This window comes from Camelus ferus, chromosome 28, assembly GCF_009834535.1.
Source record: "Camelus ferus isolate YT-003-E chromosome 28, BCGSAC_Cfer_1.0, whole genome shotgun sequence".
Classification (NCBI taxonomy): domain Eukaryota; kingdom Metazoa; phylum Chordata; class Mammalia; order Artiodactyla; family Camelidae; genus Camelus; species Camelus ferus.
Genome location: NC_045723.1, coordinates 6074037 through 6099180, shown reverse-complemented (window position 1 = coordinate 6099180; position 25144 = coordinate 6074037). Strand labels below are relative to the sequence as shown.

Sequence of the window (25144 nt, the reverse complement as noted above, 5' to 3'; positions counted from 1 at the left end):
TGCAAAACCCAAAACAACAAAAAAGCATAATGATTCAATACTCGATCATCATGTCATATTTCTGGATTATGATTTTAAAGTTCACTTTTTAGATGCTCTTCGCTAATTGGCTGCTTATGAGTCATACCCGGGGCTGCTGACCTCTGCACCAATCCCTGCAAAGCCTTCCAGGCTGCATATGTGGGAGCAGATGGGGCTTTTTCCTTGAGAGCCACAAGCAGCGATATAGGCATGCGGTTCAGGTAGAGGGATGACATCATCCCTCACAAGAGCATTACCTCACCCTCCCAGCACAGGAATGAGTCACCCGGACGGTCAGCTGCAAGTCTCTTAGTATAAAAAAATGTGGGTTATGGCGATGCACTTCCACATTCCACTGATAGGTCTCTGCAAGTAGCGATTTGTTCTGGTTCGCTGCTCTGCAGCTCAGACTAATTAGGTGATTTGTTTCCCCCTTTAGTCATTTTTAAAAATGTAAATTCTTGTTATTTGGATTTCTTTCCCTCTATTTGTTTTTTCCTGTTAATAATTTTAAAACAAAAGGTTTGTCAAGTCAGCCAGCAAACTCAGTACCAAAGATCCAATCAAGGTCTTTATCTGTGCCATCACAAAGCAGTTTAGTAAAGTAATTCAGTTGCTGCTTCTGAACAAAATCTAAAAGGCATAATGAATACTGGTGGCACATATGATCAAGGACGGCAACACAACACTGTTAACTGACTATACTTCAATTTAAAAAATTTTTTTAAATAAAATAAAAAATAACTCTAACACAGACACACAAAGGCCTGCCATTTGAAATCAGAACAGAATAAGAATTCCATTTTCAAGTGGTAGAAGGAACTTCAACTGAGAAAACAAAGGAAGTTTCACTACTAATATGAATATAATCAGCAACAAACAAGAAGTCTTCTTTAAAAAAACTTATGGTTACTAGAGGGTAAAGAGGATAGGGAGGGAGAAATTGGGAGTTCAGGATTTGTAGATACACACTGCTATATATAAAATAGATAAAACAACAAGGACCTATTGTATAGCACAGGGAACTATATTCAATGCCTTGTAATGGTCTAGAATAAAAAAAAAGAAGACAAAAAGGAATATATATGTGTATAAATGAATCACTATGCTGTACACCAGAAATTAACACATTGTACATCGACTACACTTCAATAAAGAGTCGCCTTATATGAAAAAAATGTATTTCATTTGGTTCTTCCTTCTTCTATGCAACCACCCCACAGCCCCCCAACATCCCACCATCAACATACACACTTTGGGGGGTATAGTCAACTTTATTTTAACTTAACATGAAAATTTTGCAACATATAAAATGTAAAGATACTAACAAGATAACCCCCATGTATCTGTCACCCGGTTTCAACAATTATCAACACTTTGCCCCTCTCTGCTCATCCACTATGTATATTTGTTAACGAGAGTATATTAAAGTCAATCACAGGCATCATGTCATTTCACCAATAATGTACTTCAGAACTCATTGCTGAGAAGTAACCACCATGCCAATGTTACAGCTAACAGAATTAAGAGTAATTCCTTAAAATCACCTACTATTCAGATTTCCCTCATTGTTGCAAAGGTATACTGTATAATCAGTTTGCTCCAACAGGGAATTTAAACTCCACATATTACATATGTAGTCAGTAGAGCACAGGAGAGATTGGTTTAAGTACGATTTTAGTAGGAAATCTGCTTTCTTTCAGATTTCCCCAAATGCTAGTTGGTGTGAATCCTTACATATTTTATAAATATAAATACATCCACAGTTAGAGATAATTGGCTTATAATCCAAATGCCTCACTGAGACAACCCTTTGATTTATCAGTCTCCTTGAAAGTCTCAGCAAAAGAAAATGTCAAAATATACCCTTTCCATTTTGACTATGGAGGAATCTCTCCCACTTAAAATCCTTCAATGGTTTCCCATGGCTCTGGATGAAATCTAAAACACTTCACATGTGTTGCTGGACCTGGAAGAGCCTGCCCCTGGCTTCCTCCAATGGCGCATCTCTCCTGCTCGCCCCCAGTTCCCATACTGCTGGCCACCCTCCCCTTCCATTGCTCTGAGCACACCATGATGATTCCCACTGCAAGGCTGTTTCCTCTCCCAGAGCAGTCCTTCGTGGCCTCTCTACCCATCTCCTGCAGCTCCTTCTCCTCATAGGATCTCAGTTGTCAACATCATTTCTTCTGAGAAGCCTTCTCTGACCCCCAAGCATGGTAGGTTGGGTATTCTTGCTAAGTCTCTCTTAGTCCCACCCTTCCCTGTGGCAGTTAGCACAGCTCAATTATGACATATACAGTATAGTCATTTCAGATTTGTCTCCCCAGATGGCTCCACGTAGTGTCACGTAAGTTCCGTGACAGCAAGCGTCTCATTTGTCCCAGGCATTGCTGAACCCCAGCGCACAACCCTGCAAGACTCCTGCCCTCTTAAAGAGCAGTTCAGTCTTGGATGTGTTAAATTCTGGTACCTCTGACTCTCTCACTAGGGAAAAGTTTAAGAAGTAATTAAGTGTGCTGAGCACCATGCTAAGTCTGCTATATCTACGAAGTCTTTGAGTAATTAGTCCTGATAAGGCCCATTAAGAATTATAATTATTAGAACAGAAAATGCAAACACAGTGGTAAGTATTGAAGCATTTCAAAAGGCATGAAATATTGGAAAGAGGGCAAGACATATGTACAAAGATCTAAGGTTGCGTCTCCGCTTTACTCCATCAGACACACCTCTGAACCATTCTGAGCCCCAATTTTCTCATCTGAGAAAGGGGGGTTAGTAAAAATATTTATTTTATAAGGCTGTGTTAAGGAATAAAGAAGAATAGGTTTGATATCACTTTGTAAACTATAAAGTGCTCATCAAGCAAGTTATTATGTAGATGTAAAGATTGACGGCTGCTATTTTGAGCCTCAGGTAATTTGTGGGTGTGCATATATATGCGTAAAGCTGTTAAAGAAAAAAGTGAAAAACAAAAATATAAACTCTTTATCTGACCACCTATAAACTCACCATGAGCCTGCTTGGATTCTCTATAAGGAAACTCCAGAAATGACTATGGTTCATTAACAAATTACAAATATTTCAATAAAGATTTTAGAATTCAAATAGTCCCTCCAAAAGTAAATTCAAGGAGAGAGTAGAAAGCTTAATTATGCCATGTCAATTACAGCTGACCCTTGACACGGGTTTGAACTGCAAGGGTCCACTAATACGTGGATTTTTGTCACTAAATACATACTATAGTACAACAGGATCCACAGTTGAATTCAAGGATGCAGAACCGTGGATATGGGAGGCCCAATGAGAAGTTATATGGGGTTGTTTCCACACATGGAGGGTTGGAACCCCTAACCCCCACATTTTCCAAGAGTCAACTGTATTTCTTTCCCAATCCTGGATTCACAACACTCATTTAAAAACAAAACCTCAAAACTATATACAGATGAATTCAATGCAAGAATTAAATATATCAAACAGCAACCAGTCTTTGACTTACCAGAAATCTCTATCAGCCCTAACAACCTCCTTTGGATATAGAAGTTCTGAAGGCTCGTAAAGTACTTTGTTGACCACAAAGACAAACGATATTAAAGAGAAGTTAACAGGCCTATTTTTATATATTTTAATTCTTCAACAGTGTTATACTACATATGGAACACAAAATGGTAACTCTTAATAAAGTAAAATGAACAACTGACTAGACTGCTAGTTGCCAAAATTGACTATTTGTGACTTTAAAAGAAGAAGAAGAAAAAAAGATGTTCCAACATCATTGTGTTGAGGAAGTGCTTTTTAAAAAATTTCCCTGAATTGCAATGAAAACTAAAATCATCATGATGAGGAGAGTAAAGGAAGCTTATTTGCTGAAAGTAAAGTGTTTTTGGGAATCACACATCAAAGACCGAGGAGGGGAGCATTATGGTTAACAACTAGTTAGGTGATCACAGTTAATAACTAGTTAGGTGATCTGACATGAGGGATTATGAGATCTTTTAGTAGATCCGAGCATTAGTCAGAGGAGGCACCCTATGTGACACGCTTAAAAGTAAATATAGGTTTTTTTTTTTTGAAAAGAAAAAGAAAATGCAGACAAAAAACCAAATCCTGAAGTGACTTGGTATTTATGATCATCAAAGATGGTGAATTAATGCTCAAGAGCAGTGAGATGCCAAGTAGATAATAATTATTTCATTCTTTCTTTCCTCAACCTACAAAACAGAATGCCTCAAGTAAAACTACCAGATTAAATTTTTAAGTATACTTTTTGCATTCATGGTGAAAAATACAGATTTTACTAACTCACTCTACTTTCACTTAGATTAATATACATTCATAAGGTAGATAAATAATGTGCATGAAACAGAGTCAAATCAATTTCTCACTTGGCAACATGCGTGCTGGAATAAATGGATTTAGTTTGCAGCATTGTTTTCAGCCATGCGGAGGGATTAATAAAACAAAATTAAGTCAATGCACTGTTTCTCTTCTATAATTAAAAGAAAAGCAATTAACCTAAGCAATTATGTAAATACAGGCTTGCTACATGACTGACAGTGACTTTTCCAAGTAAACCACCATCTTACATTGTGCTCATCCAAGGCTAAAATTGAGCTTGTTTATGTACAAATGAAAAACTGCAAAATGACCAGACCTCTTTCAGTATAAACTAGAGAATCTTTCAAAGAGATTATAGATCCTCTTTTAACAAAGCAATACTTAAAACAGTCTACTAATGGACCCTTTGTGAACAAATCAAGTAACCATTAAAAGTGTATTCTTTTCAAAGGACTCCCCCCCCAACCTATGACGGCCCTTCTTAGTGAACGCAGTCTGATGTTCGGGTGGGGAGGAGGCTGGAAAGCTCTAGCACCATAGTTGTCTGTTTCTGCACCTGTCTGAAACAGAAAGGCCTGTGTGTCCCTTGGGGAGAAACATGCCTAAAATAAAATAACACAAAACCCCAAACTCTAACTATAGACTTATAACAGAGTTGTTTGTTCTTTTTAAGAGGAAAAAAAAGGACATTTTAACAGAAAACTGAAACAAAAAACAAATATGGTATCTCTAAGTAAAGAAAAGACAAAAGTATTGTCTAAGGACAGACAAGTTATACATATACAATTATAATATGCATTCTAAACAGATAAGGAAGGTCTCTGTATTTATGCCCAGAGAAGTAGATAGTTCAAGGCCATTTCATCTACTTAGATTTGATGAACTGTGATCCACATGCCACCCAGAGAGCCCAAAGAAAAGCAAAATTACAAAACAAAATTTTAAGATAGCCAGTGAGGAACCACAGCCAAATCTACTTAGTGCTTTTTCAAGGTTGAATCTGCATGTAAATTACCAGAGGAAAGCAAATCAGATTTCACCTCAGATGGTCCTTCTGAAAATTAAAAACAAAATTCTTAGCTACCGTCAAAAGTATTAGGCTTAAAACCTGGGGCACATCTGTTAAAGCTAACAGTAAATCTTAGGTTCATCATTCATTGTAACGCGCACAGACGCGCCTGGATGCTCAAGCGCATGCGCGCAGCTTTGGTTTGGTTTATATCAGTATTCTTTTGAGGAAGTTTATAAATAACTAGTCAAGAGGAAAGAGGGCACAGAATCAAATCTGTGTCCCAAGGCATCACTTCCTGCAGCACACAATTCATTCTAAATATAATGCGAAACACTTGTTTTTAATGGAACTGTCAATCTCCCTTACCCTCTGGGAACTTCTTTTTGCACTGACATAATCAAAACATGTCTAAAGCAACATAATAAACTATTTTATATGCCTTTTGGACCAGAAAAGGTTAAGGACATCATCAGAGCAGGCTGAGAATTAATGAGATTTGCACCTAGTGGTAATGAGTTTGCGCTATTTTTAAAAAAGAATCCTTAAATGTAGTAAAAAGGGAAGTCAAAACATTCCTGTGCACCAGAAATTGACACAACATTGTAAACTGACTATACTTCAATAAAAATATATTTTAAACAGTAGATTACAAAAACAAGTTTCTGCTGCATAGCACAGGGAACTATGTTCACTATCTTGTAATAACCTTTAATGAAAAACAATATGAAAAAATGAATATATGTATATATATGTATACATATGTACACATATATGGCTGGGGACGTTATGTTGCACACTAGAAACTGACACATTGTAACTGACCTATACTTCAACAACAATAACAAAAAAATCCCTCTGGATAATTTCCTTGGGTGTTTCATGCATTTGATGGTACCTGAGTCCTGAAGTTAGGACAATCTTTAGAAATTTAGTCCAATCCCATAACTTTATACAGGGAAAGAAATGAAAGCTCTACTGAATTAAATAATTTAGCCAGGTCACATGGCCAGTGAACGGCAGGATCATGACTAGAAGCCCCTGATTCCTAGTCCCTCCTCCACAGCCCCACACAGCCTAAAAAGTTCCTCTGCTGCTTTTACTTTATTGTTCTGGCAAAAGTACACGTGATCCAATTCCTCTATCACTAGTAACTTAAAATTTATTATACAGTCTATCAAATCCTTTATCCTTTGCTTTTCCTCATCAGATTAATAAATCACTTTAATAATTACTGCACAGAGAATACATCTTCTCTGACCTTCTGGGTTTAATTGGTTTCATTTTCGTACCACTCTTGATGAAAACTTGGAGAAGGTGACATTCTAACAGGAGAGTCTCCAGATGGAGTCATGAACCTACTTATTGTCACCTGGGTGGCTCCCACTCTATCTCCCTACCATTCCTTCCGCCAGTTACACCCAGGCCTCTTCCCTCCACCTCCTTTACTATCAAACACTGAGCTTCCGATAGAGAAAATTAACTACTTCTCACCAAAAATTAGGGAGCTTCATAAAATATTATGTCAGATATATTTAGAAAGGTACCATTAGTCTACACATCCAATTCAGGGCATTTCAAATAGCAGTCTTTGTTCCTCTTTTTGTCCAGCTTCTGAACATAACTTCTAGATGCTGAGCGACACACATCTTGCTGAATACCAGGTGACTCAAGCTCGCAATACAGTCCTGTCTCCTTGTTAATATGTTTATAATCTTACAAATATTCTTATAGTATTTCTATAATATCCTAGATTAGCAGTTCTCAGAGTGTGGTCTGTGGCCTCTGTTTGAGATGCAGAGGGTCAAACAGTTTTCATAATAAAGTGCTATTTGCCTTTCCTGTGGTGATATTTGCATTGATGGTGTAAAAGCAATGGTGACTAAATCTGCTGGTGCCTTGGCAGGAATCAAGCACCGGAATAGCAGTCTTTGTCCCTGCACTGGCGTGCACTGGCGTGCTCTGGCAGCAAAAAAAGAAAGAAAGAAAGAAAGAAGAAGAAGAAGAAGAAAAGTTTCACTCAAGAAATGTTTGGATGAAACAATAAAAATTAATTTAATTTAATAGTGAGCTGAGTGAATATCCTTTTACTAGTCCACACAACTAACTAGGAGGAATGCATCAAGCTCTTCTGTCACACCCTGAAGCATGTTTTGAGGAAAACCACTTGTAGGGGGAGGGAGAGGATAGCTCAGTGGTAGAGTGCATGCCCAGCATGCACAAGGTCCTGGGTTCAATTCCCGGTACCGCCATTAAATAAGTAAATAAACCAAATCACCTTCCCTCGCCAAAAAAAAAAAAAAATTAAAAAAAAAAAAAGGAAAAGCACTTGTGGGACTGAGTTCTGAGTGGACAAGCTAGTGGCACTGATCGTGAAGCTCTGTTTTTATTTGAAAAAAAAAATTGAGAGAACTAAGGTTGCGAGACTTGGGTATTTCGCAAACATTTTCTCAAAAATAAACCAAGTGAACTTCTCACTTTAAGGAGAATAACTGACCATGTTAGTGATAAAATCAAGGTTTTGAGCGAAAATTAGAATTTTGGAAAAGCAATATCTACCAATGTGAGCCTAACAGCTTCCCCGGACTCAAAAGACTTTCCTGATGAGATCAGAGGTGATAGTAAAAAATTTGAGTTTAAAAAATATTGTATGAGGAAATATGTCAACATTTGGAAGATCTGTTTAACTCAGTGAATTAATATTTTCCAAGTAATGGTAGATAATCACGCATGAGTAAAAGGCCAGATAGACCAATGGGGGTTAATGTAACAGTACAACTGTTCATTGGTAACGTTCCAGATGCCCAAGAGCAACTAACCTTTAAGAAACTTCCATTTGTTTTGGTGTCTTATCAAAAAAGAATGACCACAGTCATCTGAGAAGGCCACTAAAATACTCCCTTTTTCCAACCACATATGGATTTTCTTCTTCATACAGCTCAACCCAAACAGCAGTGCAACGTATTGAATGCAGAAGCATATAGGAAAACTTAACTGACTTCTATTAAACTTGAAATTAAAGAGATTTGCAAAAATATAAAACAAGGCCACTTTTCTCATTAAATTTTTTTGGGAGAAATACAGTGATTCTTTATAATAATGTTATTTATGCTACATGCAATGCAATGGGGTTCAGTTTTTTCAATGATTTAGTAAGTGTTTTTAAAATTTCTGTTTCAATTTTTAATATGGCTGAAGATATAACCCATGGAGGTGGGGGAAAAGCTCTTCGGATGCTTTTAAGAATGTAAAGCGTCCTGAGACCATAAAGTTTGAGACCCGCTGCACTGGATGAACAGCCTGAGTTGTAAAGGGGAAGTGGTTACACACAAGATGGGGAAAGGGCTCTGGGGTGGGAGGAACGGAATACGGTCAGCCAAGGCCGGGTTCAATCCCAGCTCTATGCATCTAGTCAGTCTGTGACTTCAAGTTCCCTGAGCTTCAGTTTCCTTTTCTATGAAATGACACCAGCAGAGCAACCTCAGGAGGACAGCTGTGAGGATTACACTGTGTGTCAAGTACATGGCGTGTACATTACAGCTCCGGGAACAACATTATCATAGCATATCTACACGGTAAACATACAGTCTCGAGAAATGGTCCCAAGAACTTGGGGCAATAGTAAAATCTAGTAAAAATTTTTGCATGTGTGTAAAGTAGAAAATTAAAATCTAGGTAATGCAAAGAGGTCTAGGCTCTCTTTCCCTGCAATGGAAGGTGGTCAGTGAGCTCTTCATTTATCATGTAAAGGTGACACAAACTTTTAAAGTATGCTTGTGATTCAACGTTTCAAAGCACTCCACCCAAAGGATCTACGGTTGGGGGTGAGTGGGAAAAAGGACACTTAAAATAAGAAAGTTCTAATAAACTACAGAAAATGGTAAGGACTGGGGACGATGAGAAAACTGAACTGTAGTTTTAAAATCAGCAAATATAACTGCTATTCATAAAAAAATCTTCAAGTTTGACTAGCTGCTTATAGTTTAAACATACTCAGTGGCACGCGGGTGATTACAACTATTTGTCACACCATGCAACTTATCTTTTTGTGAGTGTGCATGTGTTAGTCTGTAAGAACACACATGCTTTGCACCACTACAACACACTGTAATATTACCTCAAATGTAACCGCTTACAATCTTCGGATTTTGCTCATCACCTTTTCTGTCTAGTTTAAAAATAAAGCAAAACGTGCGTTCCCAAGCACACTCCCAGCAGAACACAAACACGTGACTATTCAGTTTGAGTCGTAATTCACTTGACTGTTACGCCCGAAATTTTTTTTACATTACATTTTCTGTGCAAATTCTTTTACATTCAAGCGTTTTATGTAATTTACAGTCAAGTTGCTATTTGTATTAATAATTCACAATTCAAGAGAAGTTCACTCTTTTCAACAGGTGTTGTCGCTATACTGTCCGATAAGCAGTAGGCATTCTGGAAGCCTAGTCAAGGCTTAGCATACAGCGAGGGGGGAGGGTGGGCAGTGCCATCCCCCACGTTCCTGCCTGGGTGCTCCAGAAAGAATCCAGGCCGGGTTTACTAGAGAGCAGATGGGTCTGGTAGCAGTCTTCCCATCAGATAATTCCATCACCACCAATCAGATCTTTCTCAAGCCCCTCGTGTTAGGTTTTGTCTTTTCCAAACTTGATACGAGCTCAGAAGCTTTTTGAAAGGGAAAGATTGACGAGGATGGGGGAAAGGCATACCCTAGGGAGGGCCCTTTGGGAAGAATTTGGCAAGGCTGAAGGCTGAGGGTATTCTGGAGAACAGGTGGTTCTTCCAGGTCAGCCGTTACAACTCAAAAGAGGGACTTACTTTAAACGATTTAAACAGGAGAGTGAACCTCCAGAAAAGGATAACGATTTAATCTACCAGAGTCAAGACCAAAGGGTAGGAAATAAACTTCTCTTCTTTAATCACCGTCCCTCAACCCTCCTCCCCATCAAGGCAATGCCCTTATTTTCCTGATGGGGACAGTAAATCTCTGAGGGGCTAATTCACCTGCCCAAGTTTTGGAAGCATGTGCCAGAAGAGTAATGGAATCAAGGTCTCCTCCTCTCTCTCTCTTTTTTTTTTTTTTGCAAATAATCTAATTTGTCTAAAATTACACGCCAAGAGAATTTCAGATGAATTATGTTTACAATTAGGATGTAGAATTGAGGGAAAACATAGGGAATAATTTCTATTAAAACACAGTTACTTATATTTGTTTTATTATTTCTAGGAATCTTGTGGTGATAATGATGATAGTAATAATAATAATTAATAATAGGAAAGAAATGATGATCATTTTACAGCTCAGAGAATGAACTACTTTGATATAGCAGATAATATCCTCAGTTACTTATTTATATGATTAACTCATTTCGTGCCCAAAACAGTCCTAAGAAGTAGGTGACATCACCCACCTCGTTTTACAGGAGGGGAGCTGAGGAATAGAAAAGCCAAGTACATGTCCCTCGTCAGGGACAGACAGGCCCCACACCTAGGCGATGAGACTTGAGCCCCCTGCTCTATAAGCAAATCCCTACCATTAACAGCAGTCACTGCTCATTTTAATTGAGTTTTCCGGTCAACACGCAATAGAAGATTCTTACCTCTGGTTTGCTAAGGCTGGATGACACCAAGGAACCGGATCCCACGTCCAAATCCCACTGCTTTTTACCACGATTCTCAGGATCCAAGGCAGCGATTCGGCCATCTAAAGTGCTGATAATCACTAATGATCTGCAGATTTCAAAATTAATAGGACGGAGTTAAAAAGATGACTAAGACATATGCTCAAAAGAAAAGCAGCCTCTCCCCGGGCCTCTATCTCTAAGTGAGAAGGCGGGGAGCCCACCTCCTCAGGACACTTGCGGTTTCTCCATCACTATCTGTCTTGAGCCCTGCGAGACAAGTGCACTCTGCTTTTTATCTGTTTATGTCACGTACGAAAAGCCCCCCAAATAGAATATGTATGTGTGTGTGTAACTGAATCACTTTGCTATACACCTGAAACTAACACAACATTATAAACCAACCTGACGTCAATAAATTTTTTTTTCTGTAAATCTTAACTGCTCTAAAAAGTAAAATGTACTAGGGGAAAGAAAAAAAAAAAAAAAGAAGCCCCAGATTCTCAGGTCGCCTCTCATTCCCACACTCTAAACCCCACATGGAACTCCGCATTTCCTGCTCTGTCCTCCACTCTTGTTTCCCCGACTCCTGACACCTCCCCCCTGAAACAGTCTCCCCTGAAAGGTCACTTACCTTCCTGCTCTAATAGAAACCTGGCTCTCCCTGAGGACACTGCTTCAGAAGCCATGAGAATTCTTTTCTCATGACCCTCACTGGGCCCAGGGATGGTGTCAGTGTACTTCTTGTACGTCGCTACCATTTCCAGACTACGCTCTAATCTCTCCTCTCTAGGAATCCCCAGGACCCCTTCATCCACTAGCCCTCCTAATAAATGTCTACCCACCCTTGGGTCGCTAGCCTCATTCTCTGAGGATTTTGGTTCCTGGTTGGCTATCACTATAACATAATCTTTGGGTTTTCATTATCTGTTACCTATCACAACTTCCCTGTCCCACTGACATTTCAAGCACCCCATCCCCAGCCACCAACCCCCCTTTCCCAGCTCACTTCCTCTACTTCCCCAACTCCAACAATCCTCTGGCCCCACCAGAACCTATCAGTCTTTGATCTGACTGTTACCCTGAACTTCACCATCATTAGGCCTTCCCTTCTTTCTTATCCAGTTTAAATTTCATCGTCCTTCATTTTAAGCACTTTCTTGCCCACACCCTCAAATCCCCTACTCTCTCTCTCTCTCACACACACAAGCTCGACTAGCAGAACTCCAACCAGGTTAAATTCAACTTTCTGCCCTTTCTCATTCTTGCCTCTGTGCAGTTGAAGAAAATCATGGCCATGCTACCTGGTCTCCCTTTCATCATGACCATCAACATCAAAAGGGCCATGAATGATGCTCAAGGATCATAACATGCGTCCCCAGTCTATCCACTCTCCCTCTGTCCTAGGTCAACTATTTCACTTTGCCTTTTCCCTCAAACTTCCAATACCATCTCTTCCAAGCTTGTGCATCCCAGGGACTGTGCTACCTAAATATGTGTTTACTGAGGAAAATGGAAATAATCAAAAGAGATCCCACCATTGCATCTCTCCATTTATCAGCACTTGGGCCCATGAATCTGCCTCCCCTCTTCTTGCTGCAGGTAAATTGTCCACGTCCCCCTCCACTGAGACAGAAGGGAAGGGGGCAGGACACAACCATTAAAAGAATGACATAGCCATTGAGGATCTGCCATAAACTGGTTAGAACCAAGTAGCTCCAAGATGGCAAAAGATTCAACTTCCAGTACACCGTGAGCCTCCACGTAAGCTCATTGTAATACATCAGCATGCTAAATGACAGGCTCACTCAATATGAAATTAGCCAGCCAATAAAAACTAACCACCCCCACTTTCAGTGGAGTAAGGTGTGAAAGTAAGAGTGAGGTAGGGATGCAGAGAAAAACAAGTCAAAGAGAAAGAAGATGTTGCGGGAGAGTGGGTTCCTGTCTCGTGCAGGAAAGAATTCAGGAGCGAGCCATAGTAAAGTGAAAGCAAGTTTATTTAGAGAGATAACACATTCCATGGACAGAATGTAGCCCATCTCAAAAGGGAGGGCAGCCCCAGGGCATGGGGATGTCTTGGAAAGTGAGAGTGGCCCGAGGTGTGGGGGTGGTTAGTTTATATAGGCTGGGTAATTTCATAGGCTAACAGGCGGGGATTTATTCCAATGGTTTTCAGGGAGGGAGTGGGGATTTTCAGGAATTGGACCCCACCCACTTTTTGGCCTTTTATAGTCAGCCTGGGAACTGTCATGGCACCTGTGTGTGTGCCATTTAGCATGTTGACGTATTACAATGAGCCTGTAATGAGGCTCAAGGTCTACTGGAAGTCGAATCTTCTGCCATCTTGGGGCTACTTGTTTCTAACCAGTTTATGTCAGATCCTCAACAGCTATGTCTTTCTTTTAATGGTTGTGCCCTTCCTTCCCTCTTCCCTTGTCTCACCACTACCAACACTTCCACTTAGGCAATAGATCTCTCCCCATACATACATGAGGACTCACTCCTCAAAAATCTCTCCTCTTGCTCTCCCATCAATTATTCCCTCTCTACCACAGCACTCCCCTCAGTCTTCAAACCTGCCATTATTTCCCTCAACTTAAAAAATGAACCAGATCAAACAGTCTGAACCACTCTCCCAGCTCCAGCTTCCAATCCATTTCCACTCCTCCTGCCCTCTGCCATCCACTCTGCGCACATGTTTCCAGGGCACCATCCACTCCTGATTCTTCTTCTCTTAGTTCTGTGCTTCTCTTTCTCAGTTTCATCTTCTGGTCCTGCCTCATCTCTCCAATGTCTTAAAATATTCTCTGCCTACGTGTACTTTTCTTTGGTGGTTTTAGCCAGTCTCATAGATTAAAATGTCATCTATCAACTGGCCAATTCTGAATTTACATCCCTGAACTCTGAACGTAACTGCCTACCAGATTTAGATCGTCTGTTAGACAGGCTTCTCAAAGTCCACAGATCCAAAATCAACGCCCCTAGACTGACACTCCCAATTCCTCAAACACATCATGCATGATTTTCCCTCAGGGCCTTTGCAACCACTGTTCTTTCGCATCCTGGAACATATGCCCCCACATACATAACAGGCTCTCAATCAATATTTGTGGAATGAAGCAATGTATTGAACACTGGTTCTAGGAATTTGTTAGGTATATCTGTCTGCTTCTCAAAGACCATGCAGATTCCAAGCAAGTGTAGTTATGTTCCTGGTTAGGATTATAAAATACAACCTTTATCTATTTGACTTCATATACAATGTATACAAATTCAAAGTAAAGCTACAAGTTGACCAAGACAAACCAGTTCAAGTAAAACTCACTGAAAACCTTTCAAAGAATTTAATTGTTTAGCAAATGAATACATTTATCAAGAGAATGAAAGGGTTACTTTAGTTCTTCAACTATATACTAATCCCTCACTTTGAAGTTTTCACATGGTAACTCTTAGTCTAATTTGTGAAAAGAGTTTCCCACACTACAAACTAGTCATTTTAGACAACAAACCAAAAGAAAGGGAACAACTCGACTCCCCTCCCCACACAATTATCCTGCATTCTACAGAGATCTACTGGGAGCTGGAGGAAGAGAAGGATAATGCAAGCTAAAAATTATATTATAATGAAGGGTATAAAAAATTCATAGCTTAGATGTGCCAATTTACAAGTAAAAGCAACAGAATCTAATTCAGTTAGAGATAAAGAGCTCAGAGCCAAGTTCACTCTTTCCTAGTCCCACTGCAGAAACACCTCATTTTTCTGTTCAATAATAATGAACCATAAATAGTGGAATGAAAAACACTCTAATTGAGACAAAACTTAGTATAAACAAAGTGCTAACCCAGGAAAAATTCAGGTGACTACTGGAACACTTCAGATACTATTTTTTTTAGAAATTCAGAACCAACATTTTTCATTTGTCATGCTCAGTTTTCTACTTATAGCTTCACAAAGCTATCTTTTTTTTTTTTTTTTGGAATATGTAGTTATTTGCGCTAGAGGTATATTCAGGAAAGAATGATAAAATTCTAGCTCTGAAAACAAGGAAAAATCTAACAATAAGATACACATACGTCTTATGTGTATATAAGAGAACATTTTACTAAGTAATTTGGAGTTTAATATCCAACTATCCTTTCAGTGTTCTGTGGGGGTGCATTTAACTGAGTCAAATATTCTGCTTATTAAGATAAACAAGATCTTTTCAGATGATGAACTACTATATTGAGAAAGCACGTGTGAATTTGAGCAATAATTAAAAGAAATACAAACATGCAGGCAGGAACAATTCAGTACCTCACTCTATTAGCTACTGTTGCTATTTAGTGGAATCTGGTTCTTAGAGGAGTGTATCCTTAATTATTTTAACCCTTCTTAAGGGGAATAACAGAAAAATCACCTAACAAACTCTGTCAGGTGTCAAAAAGAAAATTCTTCATCCTCGTCTGCCACAAGCTGGTAATACTCACCTTGGGCTCCTTCCCAAGCACGTCTCTGGAAGGGACTTTCCCTTCTGCTGTGGCTGCAACTGAACAGCGCCAGCAGGTATGTTATGACTTAAACTGTTACACCTTATCACATTCTTGGAGAGATGCTATCGACATACTGTTGGTTCAGAGAAGCATCAAGGAGACAGATACCGCTGAAAAACTAAGTCCCCGGGCTGAATGTAAAGCACAACCAGAGGTCACAGTAAGATATGGTATTTAGAGCAAACATCAATTTGAGATGGATAATGAGCCCTCCTGCCTCCCCCCCCCAAAATAGGGAGAATATAAGCCCATTCATCTCCCCACGATCCACTTGCCCTATTTTGAGATTTCTATGAACAAGATGAAAAACTCAACTTATTTAAGAATCAAAGAAACTGCAGAGGCAGCAATCTCCAGGGGAGAGACTTGGAGCTTTGAAGTCAGACCTGTGGGCACATCCCCAGGGCTTCATTCAACTTGCTTTTTCATGGGTGAAACACGACTATTTCACCCAGCTCAGCAGGACTCAAATCTGGCCATCAAAATAATCTGGAGCACTTGTTAAAAACCAGTAAAGGTTCACAGGTCCCATCTCCAGAAGAGGGTTGGGAGATTGTAGCTTAAAAAAAAAAAATCCATTACATGAATGCAGAAGTCCTATTGATCAACTCTGCTCAGCTCTTGAAACTTCTCACTTATATGTTGCCTCAGTTTACAAAGGCATTTTGGGATGATTCAACAGCAAGCACTGTTCTCTCACCCATAACCAGATTCTTTGATGCTCATCTCAAAAAAGGTTTGCAATGACCTCTGCCTAATGGCCAGGCCCTCTCCCCTCATCAGGTTCGTCCCGGCGGCAGCAGCAGGAATGGTGGACCAGTCCGCGCCCCCATCCTCACCCATCATTCTGACAGCTCTCCATCTCTAACAAGAAGACCAAGGAGTTCTGGCTTTACCCACAGCCCCCCACTTACTCTATCTGTAATAAAACAGCTCCCTCACCTACATGCATTTCATCTCTCTTGCAACCCTAATTCTGCATTTTTCAGCAGTGCATACTCATCACCTCAAAGCCTTCAGGAAACTTCCCTTCTCTCCCCTGGCTTTCTGCATCCACTGTCACTTAACATCCAAATCACAAATCAAAGCTACTTCCTCCCTCAGACTCTACATTAGACAACAGTCATGCCTTTTTTTTTTTTTTTTAATGAAATTACTGGAGCTTGGACCGAGGACCTCATACGTGCTAAGCATGTGCTCTACCACTGAGCTCTACCCTCCCCACTAGTCAGGGGCTCTTGATTCTATTTCTGAAGCTCCCTTTAAATCTTTTCCTTTTTTTAGTACCACTGCCTTTGTCCTACAACAGACTCACATTTCTCATCAGAAAACCTGAAGATTCCTGTCTCTGATCTCCACCACCGCTGCTCTTCTGACAGTTTTGTTTCTACAACAGAGTTCTGATGACCTTCCGAAGGTCCCTGTGCCCAGTGAATAAAAGCCACACCGCCTGGTATGGTACATAATCTAACACGATTTGGCATAACCTAGGCTCCCACCCTTTGGAACAAAGTTGCCTTGTTAATTTGTCTTTTGTCTCCTGTCTTAAATGATTTCACTGTGCCCCGAAAACATCCCTTATCATGAATTCTCCCATCCTCAGTGGAACTATTTAAGTACCAATGAAAAGAGTCAAGACTTCTGGGAAGAAATAGCTAAAATTATTAGTTAAGTTTGGTAAAATTCTAGCTTAAAGCTGAGAAACTTGACTTTTTCATTAACCTTCTCCTCATGGAATGTCCCGTTTCCATTAGGTTATTTGAAAGAGATGGACAATCTCAGGGATCTCCCGTATGCAGGCGCACAGGGGTCCAGGAGCCCTGGCTTGGCGACCACCACTCTGAGTCCTTGTTCACATCAGCCCAGGCTGCCGAGACCGTCCTTAACATCTCACGTTCAAGGACTCACTCCCTTGACGTCTCCACTCTTTCCACTCACTCCCTCTTATTTACCATCCATTCTAGTTCAGCTAATTCTTTAATACCTGTTCTCTGCCCTCTCAAACCTGGGACTCAGGGACAGCCCAGGAGTCATTTATCTACCCTCAGCACCTAGTAGGGTAGAGCCCCTCATAAGATGCAATAAATATCTGCTGAACGGAAAAATCTTGCTAGAACAGATACTAACATTCACATAAAACCAAAACAGAAAAGGAGCTGAGAAAGGTGTGAAGAAAGGTGACTCGCCTAAGGTCATGCACCAAATGAGAGGTTTTGGACAGAAATTTGAAGCTGAAATTTCAGGTTTTTAACTTTAATTCTATTACTCCATTAACCACAAGTTTGCATAAGTGGCAACTACTATATTATTATCATGTGCAGCTTTTATCCCTTCTAGAAATCTCATCAAGATGCCACGTGCCCTGTTATTGCTCTGATTATGCCCTCAACTAAGGCCACAAAGAATACCCAATTTTTAAACATTTTGTTTGCTCTGACTTATGTCAGAATACCTGCCTATTTACAGTAAAGTTTATCAGAGTCTGATAAGTAAATGCTGAATTCCTTCATACGGTAACTTTGAAGGGGCCTTACTGCCTTGATAAATTTCCCATGTGGACCAGAGCAGGTGACAGTAGAACACTGTATCGATTGAAGAGTTTCCACACTAACAACTGTTTATTTTTAAATTGTACATTTCCTTTCTTAGGGAAAATAATTTTCACAAAGTTAAAATTGTGATTTGGTTAAATTTGCTTTTTTGATGTAACCAAGAATCCTCTATCTAAATACACATTCTCACTCAGGGATGCATATATCTGTGTGGTTTTTTTAAAAAATTTTAATTAAAAAAAATTTTTTTTATGGAGGTACTGGGGATTGAACCCAGAACCTCGCACACACTAAGCATATGCTCTGCCACTGAGCTACATATACCCCCACCCTCGGGAAGCATATATTCTTGTTGAAAAACAAACTTACTAATGGGACTTCTTAGTCCTCACCTACTAAGTAAATTTTCAAATCAAACTTCCTTTATTTAAACATATCACAAGACTAACCATGCCCCAAGTCAAAACAAATATAAAGCCAAAAAATTACTAACTGTACTTTATAACTTTGACATGTCAGCTAGACCTTAAAGAAATACAATCTAAGTTTTCAATGTTATAGACCACATGAGAGTGACAGACATCCTCTCCTATTAGATTAAAACATTTTTCAAAGCATTTTTTCTACTTTATTCTAGGAAACATTTTAAATAAAGTGGTTACTGACAAATAGAACAGGGTGAAAAAAAATTAAAAATTAGTCTCCCCCCTCATATTTAGTTCTGAAACCTACCAGGTCTTCTCTCTGTATTTTAAAATGCTTTGTAATAAAAATGTTTCTCTCTTACAAAAAAAGGAGAAAAAGCAGATGGAATTCCCAGGCAGTATTTAGGGAATGAGGAGCCTCGGGAGCTCCAGGTCATAGCAGCTGATAAAGAGAGGTCGCCCTCTGTGCCCAGTGTGAATACAGAACAGTTTCCTCAGTCCTGTCACATATCCTATCTAGAGTCCAGGAGTCAATTAAGCTAAAGAGACAATTGTAGACAGGAAGGCTAGTCCATTACTTGCTGGAAGTATGTTTATTTTGGCTTAAAACATGCCTTGAAATTTAAGCATAAATTCTTCTTTAAATGTGACTTCTAACAGCTCATACAACTTAGTAACAAAACAAACAAACAAACAAACAACCCATTCTAAAAGTGGGCAGAAGACCTAAACAAGCAATTCTCCAATGAAGATATATAAATGGCCAATAGGGACATGAACAAATGCCCAATATCACTGATTATCAGAGAAATGCAAATCAAAACAACAGTGAGGTATCACCTCACACCAGTCAGAATGGCCATCATTCAAAAGTCCACAAACAATAAATGCTGGAGAGGGTGTGGAGAAAAGGGAACCCTCCCACACTGCTGGTGGAAATGTAGTTTGGTGCAGCCATTACAGAAAACAGTAAGGAGAGTCCACAAAAGATTAAAAATAGACTTACCCTATGATCCAGCAGTTTCACTCCTGGGCATATATCCAGAGGAAACTCTAATTCGAAAAGATACATGCACCCCAATGTTCATAGCAGCACTATACACAACAGCCAAGATGTGGAAGCAACCTAAATGTCCATCAACAGATGACAGGATAAAGAAGTGCTGGTATATTTATACAATGGAATATTACTCAGAGATAAAAAAGGATAAAATAATGCCATTTGCAGCAACATGGATGGACCTGGAGATCGTCATTCTAAGTGAAGTTAGCCAGAAAGAGAAACAAAAATACCATATGAGATCACTTACATGTAGAATAAAAAAAAAAAGACACATATGAACTTATTAACAAAACAGAAATAGACTCACAGACCTAGAAAACAAACTTATAGTTACCAGGAGGGAAAGGTGGTGGGAAGGGATAAACTGGGAGTTTGAGATTTGCAAATACTAACCACTATATATAAAATAGATAAACAACAAGTTTCTACTGTAAACTCAATAACTTGTAGTAACCTATAATGAAAAAGAATATGAAAAGGAATATATGTGTGTATATGTATGAATGAAACATCATTCTGTAAACCAGAAATTGACACAACATTGTACACTGATTATACTTCAATTTAAAAAAGACTGTCATATTGGGGAGGGAATAGCTCAAGTGGTAAAGTGTGTGCTTAGCATGCAAGAGGTCCTGGGTTCAATTCCCAGGACCTCCTCCAAGAATAATAAATAAACCTAATTACCTCCCCCTCCCCCTCCCAAAAAGACTATCATAAATGTGATTTTTAGTCAACTTTATAAGTCTAGGGTCAGAAAAGTGAGCAGATGACTGAGTTCCCTTTCAATGCTGTATCCTGAGATTCTATTATTCAATGGTCATTTTAGTTAAAAAAAAATAAAAGCTTGATTATAAATCTAAAAATCTGAGGGACATCAGATTTCTGTACCACTGATTCAGATCAGATCAGTTTCTAAAAGGACAGAAAGGAGAAAGAGTTAAAGAGGAATATAGTCATCTTACACTTGTAAAGTATTTTTGTGTTACCTCATAAAATCCACATATTTTGGTTTACAGATGCACAGATTGCAGAAGCAGCATAGATTAATGTCAAATTTAGTAATACTTTTGTTAGAGGGGAATTTGAGGCAGAAGAAAAGGAACAGATACTTTACAGGATAGTGACACAGTTAAAACTAGGCCTTCACAGCTTCTGAGGTTGTCAGGTGTCCAGATGAAAATGTCCATCCCGTCACAAGAAGCCCAAGTGACACTCTGCAATTGGCTATTTGTGCTGGAGTCGGAAATGTGGTAACTCGTAACTTACGCCAACATGCATAAAACCTAACGGTGAGCTGAGATTTCAACTTCCTTCCCAACTTTCTGCAATGACCATCTCATTTAAATTCCAACTAAATGTAACGTTTAACAGAAGAAGCGCTGACAAGACTGCTACCAGAAAAACAGGTTACTTTTTAGAGAAAAAAAATAATTTATTCACTCATTCACATGCTTGAGATGCAGAGTAAGCATTTAGACTGAAACCAATGAAAATTCCATCAAGAGAGGGAATAAAAGTGAACCAGAGAGTCTCTTATCACTTCCTGGGCATCAAAAGATAACACGCAAAAAACAAAGATCTTAATTCCCCATCTCCCTCTTTTAAAAACAGTTTTGCAAGGACAGTAGTTCTTCACAGCTGTTTGTAATAAATGCTTGGTTAATCCAAATTTGTCCCCTTAATCCTTCTTTAGATAAACAGAATATTGGTCTATTATTATAGAACTGATATTCTCTTTTTTTTTTTTTTAACTTTTTTCTAAAGAGCACTGAGAAAATAAGTTTTATAAACTTTGCATACTTATCCTGTGTTGATTCTATCAATTTACTTACTCAAGGCTTCTCAAACTTTCCACACCATCCTAAGCTAGCAGGCAGAGCCCCTCAACCCTGGCCTCTCTCTTCCTAGCCAGGTCTGTTTGCCAGAAATCATTTACTCCCCGCCAGGCTAAATTCCTCTATTTTCACTCTTCTTTTTTCTGAGGAAGACGTGGTCCCCCTTCTTGCCAACTACCTTCACCTCCTCTTTTATTTCTTCCTTTTCAACCTGTCGGTACAGGCTTCCTGCCTCTGCATGTACAAATAAGATGAGAGGTCCCCTCAGCTTTCACAGTGCGGCGGGGAGGAAGTGGGGCCGAAAAGAATGAATCTTTAACCTCTGGCCATCTGAGTAGCATCTGGTGCTTTACTGAAATCCTTTAAAGTGTCCTCATTTGCCAAACCCCTCATCTTCTCAGTCCTCACCCTACGCCTCCAACCTAGCCAGCTCTATTTCTGTCTCCTTTGCTGGCTCATCTTGTCTGAAATACAAGGCATTTCCTGAGGATTTTATCACGAGCCTCTTCTCACAGTTTCAACCGCTTACCCTGACATCTCTCCCACGGCAGTCACTCATTTCCACCTTCCGAGTCTCTTCCTCTGGATGTCCTGCCTGCACCTCCAAGTCACCAGGTCCAACACGAAACCTCTTACCTTTTCCTCCCTGCTCCCCCTAATCTCCCAATTTTCCCACTTCGTCTCTCACCTTCCAGCCACCCAGGCTCAGTCTTTGGACAGCAGTTCCCAGGGCGGAGGAATCCATTCTTTCGCCGGGAACCGAGATTCTGCCTCCAACTTCTCAAATCTACCGCCTCTGTTCTAGCTCCACCCGACAGTCCGCCTCTCATCTGCGCTGCTCTCACGCATTCCTTTTGGTAGCCTCACTTCAAGTTTTCAGTACACACAGTATGGCCGGAGAACTATTCCTTAAGCACGAACTTGAACCCGGCCTGGCATTCGAGATATTGTACACAACGCTCCTCAAACTGTAATGTGTGTGAATCACATGCTGATCTTGTTAAACCGCAGATACTCATTCAGCGGGTCTGGGTGGCGCCGATCCCGGATTTCTAACATGTTCCCAGGTGATGACGATGTTACTAGCCTAAGGCTGTGTATATACACAATAGGGCCCCAACCTATTTTTCTGTCTTCTCTTCATCTTCTGCGCCTCCCTGCCCGGCACACCTGGATGTACGTCTGTATCTCTCATACACACAGGTCACACACACACACACACACGATGTACACAACAGAATGATGTTCCCTACACATTCCTTCCAGCTTCTGTCCTCTTGCTGTTTCCTCAAGGCCAGCATCTGCCCATCACAATTCTACCCACTTCTCAGGAAACAACTCATTTTGCCAGGATCTTTTCTTATCTTCTCTCCTATCCCATCCCCCGACTACCACCCACTGAAGACCACAAAAGCCTTGGGACACTGAGGGCGCTTAATCTGCATGGCTTCCGCCCTACAGTATCATGGGGGGGGGGTGTCCTCATTTAACCCTCACTGCTGGACTGCAGGACCCTAGAGGGCAGGGACTACCTAACATCTGGAACCCCGGAACCCCAGGGCATCGCAGGGGCCTTTTAAGTGCCAATGAACACCTCCTGCAGTGGACTTGTATTCACAGAAAAAAAGGAAACATCTTACTGTACTTCATGTAACGCTGAGCAAGTGCATCAGAAGTTTAAGATAACCAAAAAGACTCTTCCTCGATAGCTAGCTCATTAGCAAAACCTATGAGAATTCTGTCAAAAGTTTGCTACTTAAAAAAAAAATCTATATGTAAACATTCACGTGGTGCGTCCAGAATTTTAGTACTTATCCTTTTTCTGGTAGTGTCCAGGCACACCAGATCAAGGTTCTGATATTCCACTGAAAAATTAAATCTAATTTGTCATAATCTAGTATTTACTGCATGGTAAACTTAACAATACTTTCTAATCCAGATTCTAACCCTCCTTGGTTTAATTTACCTAATGCTCCTTTTATCATTCCATTTGTTAAATGGGACCTCACTTTCTCCCCAGGTGTGCTAGGAATAGTTGTCTGCAAAATATTTTACCATTAAAATGCCTTATATTTGTATCCAGACTTTGAAAGGTGCTTTAAAACATGTCTCTTGAGGAAAGGAGGGAATGGCTCAGTAGTAGCATCCATGAAGTTCTGTGTTCAAGCCCTAGTACCTCCCCATTAAATAAATAGATGAATAAATCGAATTACCCCCAAAAATTAATTTAAAAATTAAAACATGTATCTTGAAGTAACCTCTTCAAGGAGGCTAGGCAACTCAATCAAGACAGCCCTATGTTAAATGTTTATATGGTGAACCCTCCAAATATCAAAGAACTGCCAAAAAGAATATACCCATAGCTCTTAAATGTTAGTGTGTTTAAGAATGTCTGGATTTGAATGTCCAGATTCCATGTTCTTACCCTGAGAAAGTCTAATTAAGTAAATCTGGAGTGGGACCTAGGGTCCCCAGCATTCCCAGGCGGTTCTGATGCAGGTGTTCCGCAGATCTCAATTAGAGAAATACTGACCTCAACCCTGGACCGTGGGCACTACTGAGTTGTGTTTAAAGGAAAATGTTGAAATCTCTTTGTAAAGTCCTTTCCCAAAACAGCTGTCACATCAAGCAAAGACATAGGAAAATTCAAGAAAGAAAAGGGGGGGGGAGTGGGGGATGTAAGTTCCTTGGGGGTATGAATAAAGCACGAAAGCAATGAACAAGAGAAAGCGACGTTTCCTGCCATTCTCGGAGCAACCCCAGGCACCTTCAAGAATGCTGCTCGCGCCTGCGAGTGAGGATCGGGCGCCGGGGAGCGGAGCGATGCCCGTCCCTGGTCCAGGGGATGGAAAGGCGGCCCTGCGCTCGCCCCTAAGTCAACAGCCTTCCTCCGTCAGCGAGAGGGCGCAGCCGAGGGGGTACTGCGGCCCCCGATCCTCCGCAGTGCACGCGCATAAACAGGTCGCCTCCCCGGGTCTGCGGTCCCGGAGCTCAGACCCAGCCCCTCACCTGCCGCACGGCCGAAGCTCGGCCTCGTCCTCGGGTTCGGGCTCCCGCTCCTCCTGTTCGCCCGCGGCTGCCGGCAGCGCCTCGGCATCCTCCACTGTCACCTCAGCTGCAGTCACAGCGCCCGCCGCGGGCACCCGCGCGGCCGCGGTGGGAGCGGCCGCCGCCCCCAGGCCGAACGCCGCCTCCGCGGTGGGTGCGGGGATGTCGGAGGCGAGCCGCGCAGCCACGGTCCCAGCCGCGATCCCCAGCAGCAGCGGCAGTAGCAGCGCCCGCGCGAGCGACCCCGGGCGGGTGGCGCGCTCCATCAGCGGCCCGCCCTGCGCGCGGGCATGGAGGTGCAGCCGCCGGTGCCCGCCTCTCCCGCCGCTCCGAGCCCCCGACCAGGGCGAGGACGTGCAAGGGACCCCGCCGCCGCCCCGACTGTCTGAACGGGCAGCCGCTTTCCCCTGGCCACGTCTTAGCCCGGCCTCCGCCACCACCACCTGAGTGACAGCCTCCCTCGGACATCGCCCATTGAGCAAGTTTTCCGTGTATCTGCTCTCGGATTGGCTGCGGCCACCGCCACTCTGGACACCCAGGCTAATCCTGTTGGAGAGGGTGGGCTTTCCCCGGTTGTCAACATCACGCCTGCCAATCAAATTGTATTACCTCAGCCCGAGGCCCGGCCCTCTTCCGGAAGCGGTTACCAATGAGAAGCGCCCCTCCCCTCAGGCTTCTTACCTGACTGGTGAG

The 25144-nt window shown here is 41.1% G+C and overlaps 1 protein-coding gene across 2 annotated transcripts in view; it reads right to left on the bottom strand.

Moving 5' to 3' along the window:
• The window catches only part of EIF2AK3 (eukaryotic translation initiation factor 2 alpha kinase 3), a 61446-nt gene extending 36512 nt beyond the window's left edge, over positions 1–24934 (bottom strand). Inside the window, exons 1-2 of one of the 2 annotated variants that reach the window (XM_032469788.1) lie at positions 24413–24934; positions 10969–11098 (exon numbers count right to left, since the gene is read on the bottom strand). In XM_032469788.1, coding sequence (XP_032325679.1) covers positions 10969–11098; positions 24413–24717 — 435 coding nt within the window. In that variant the 5' untranslated portion in view covers positions 24718–24934. The remainder of the gene's footprint in view (positions 1–10968; positions 11099–24412) is intronic. The other variant, XM_032469787.1, reaches the window with a different exon arrangement.
• Positions 24935–25144: the final 210 nt, after the last annotated feature.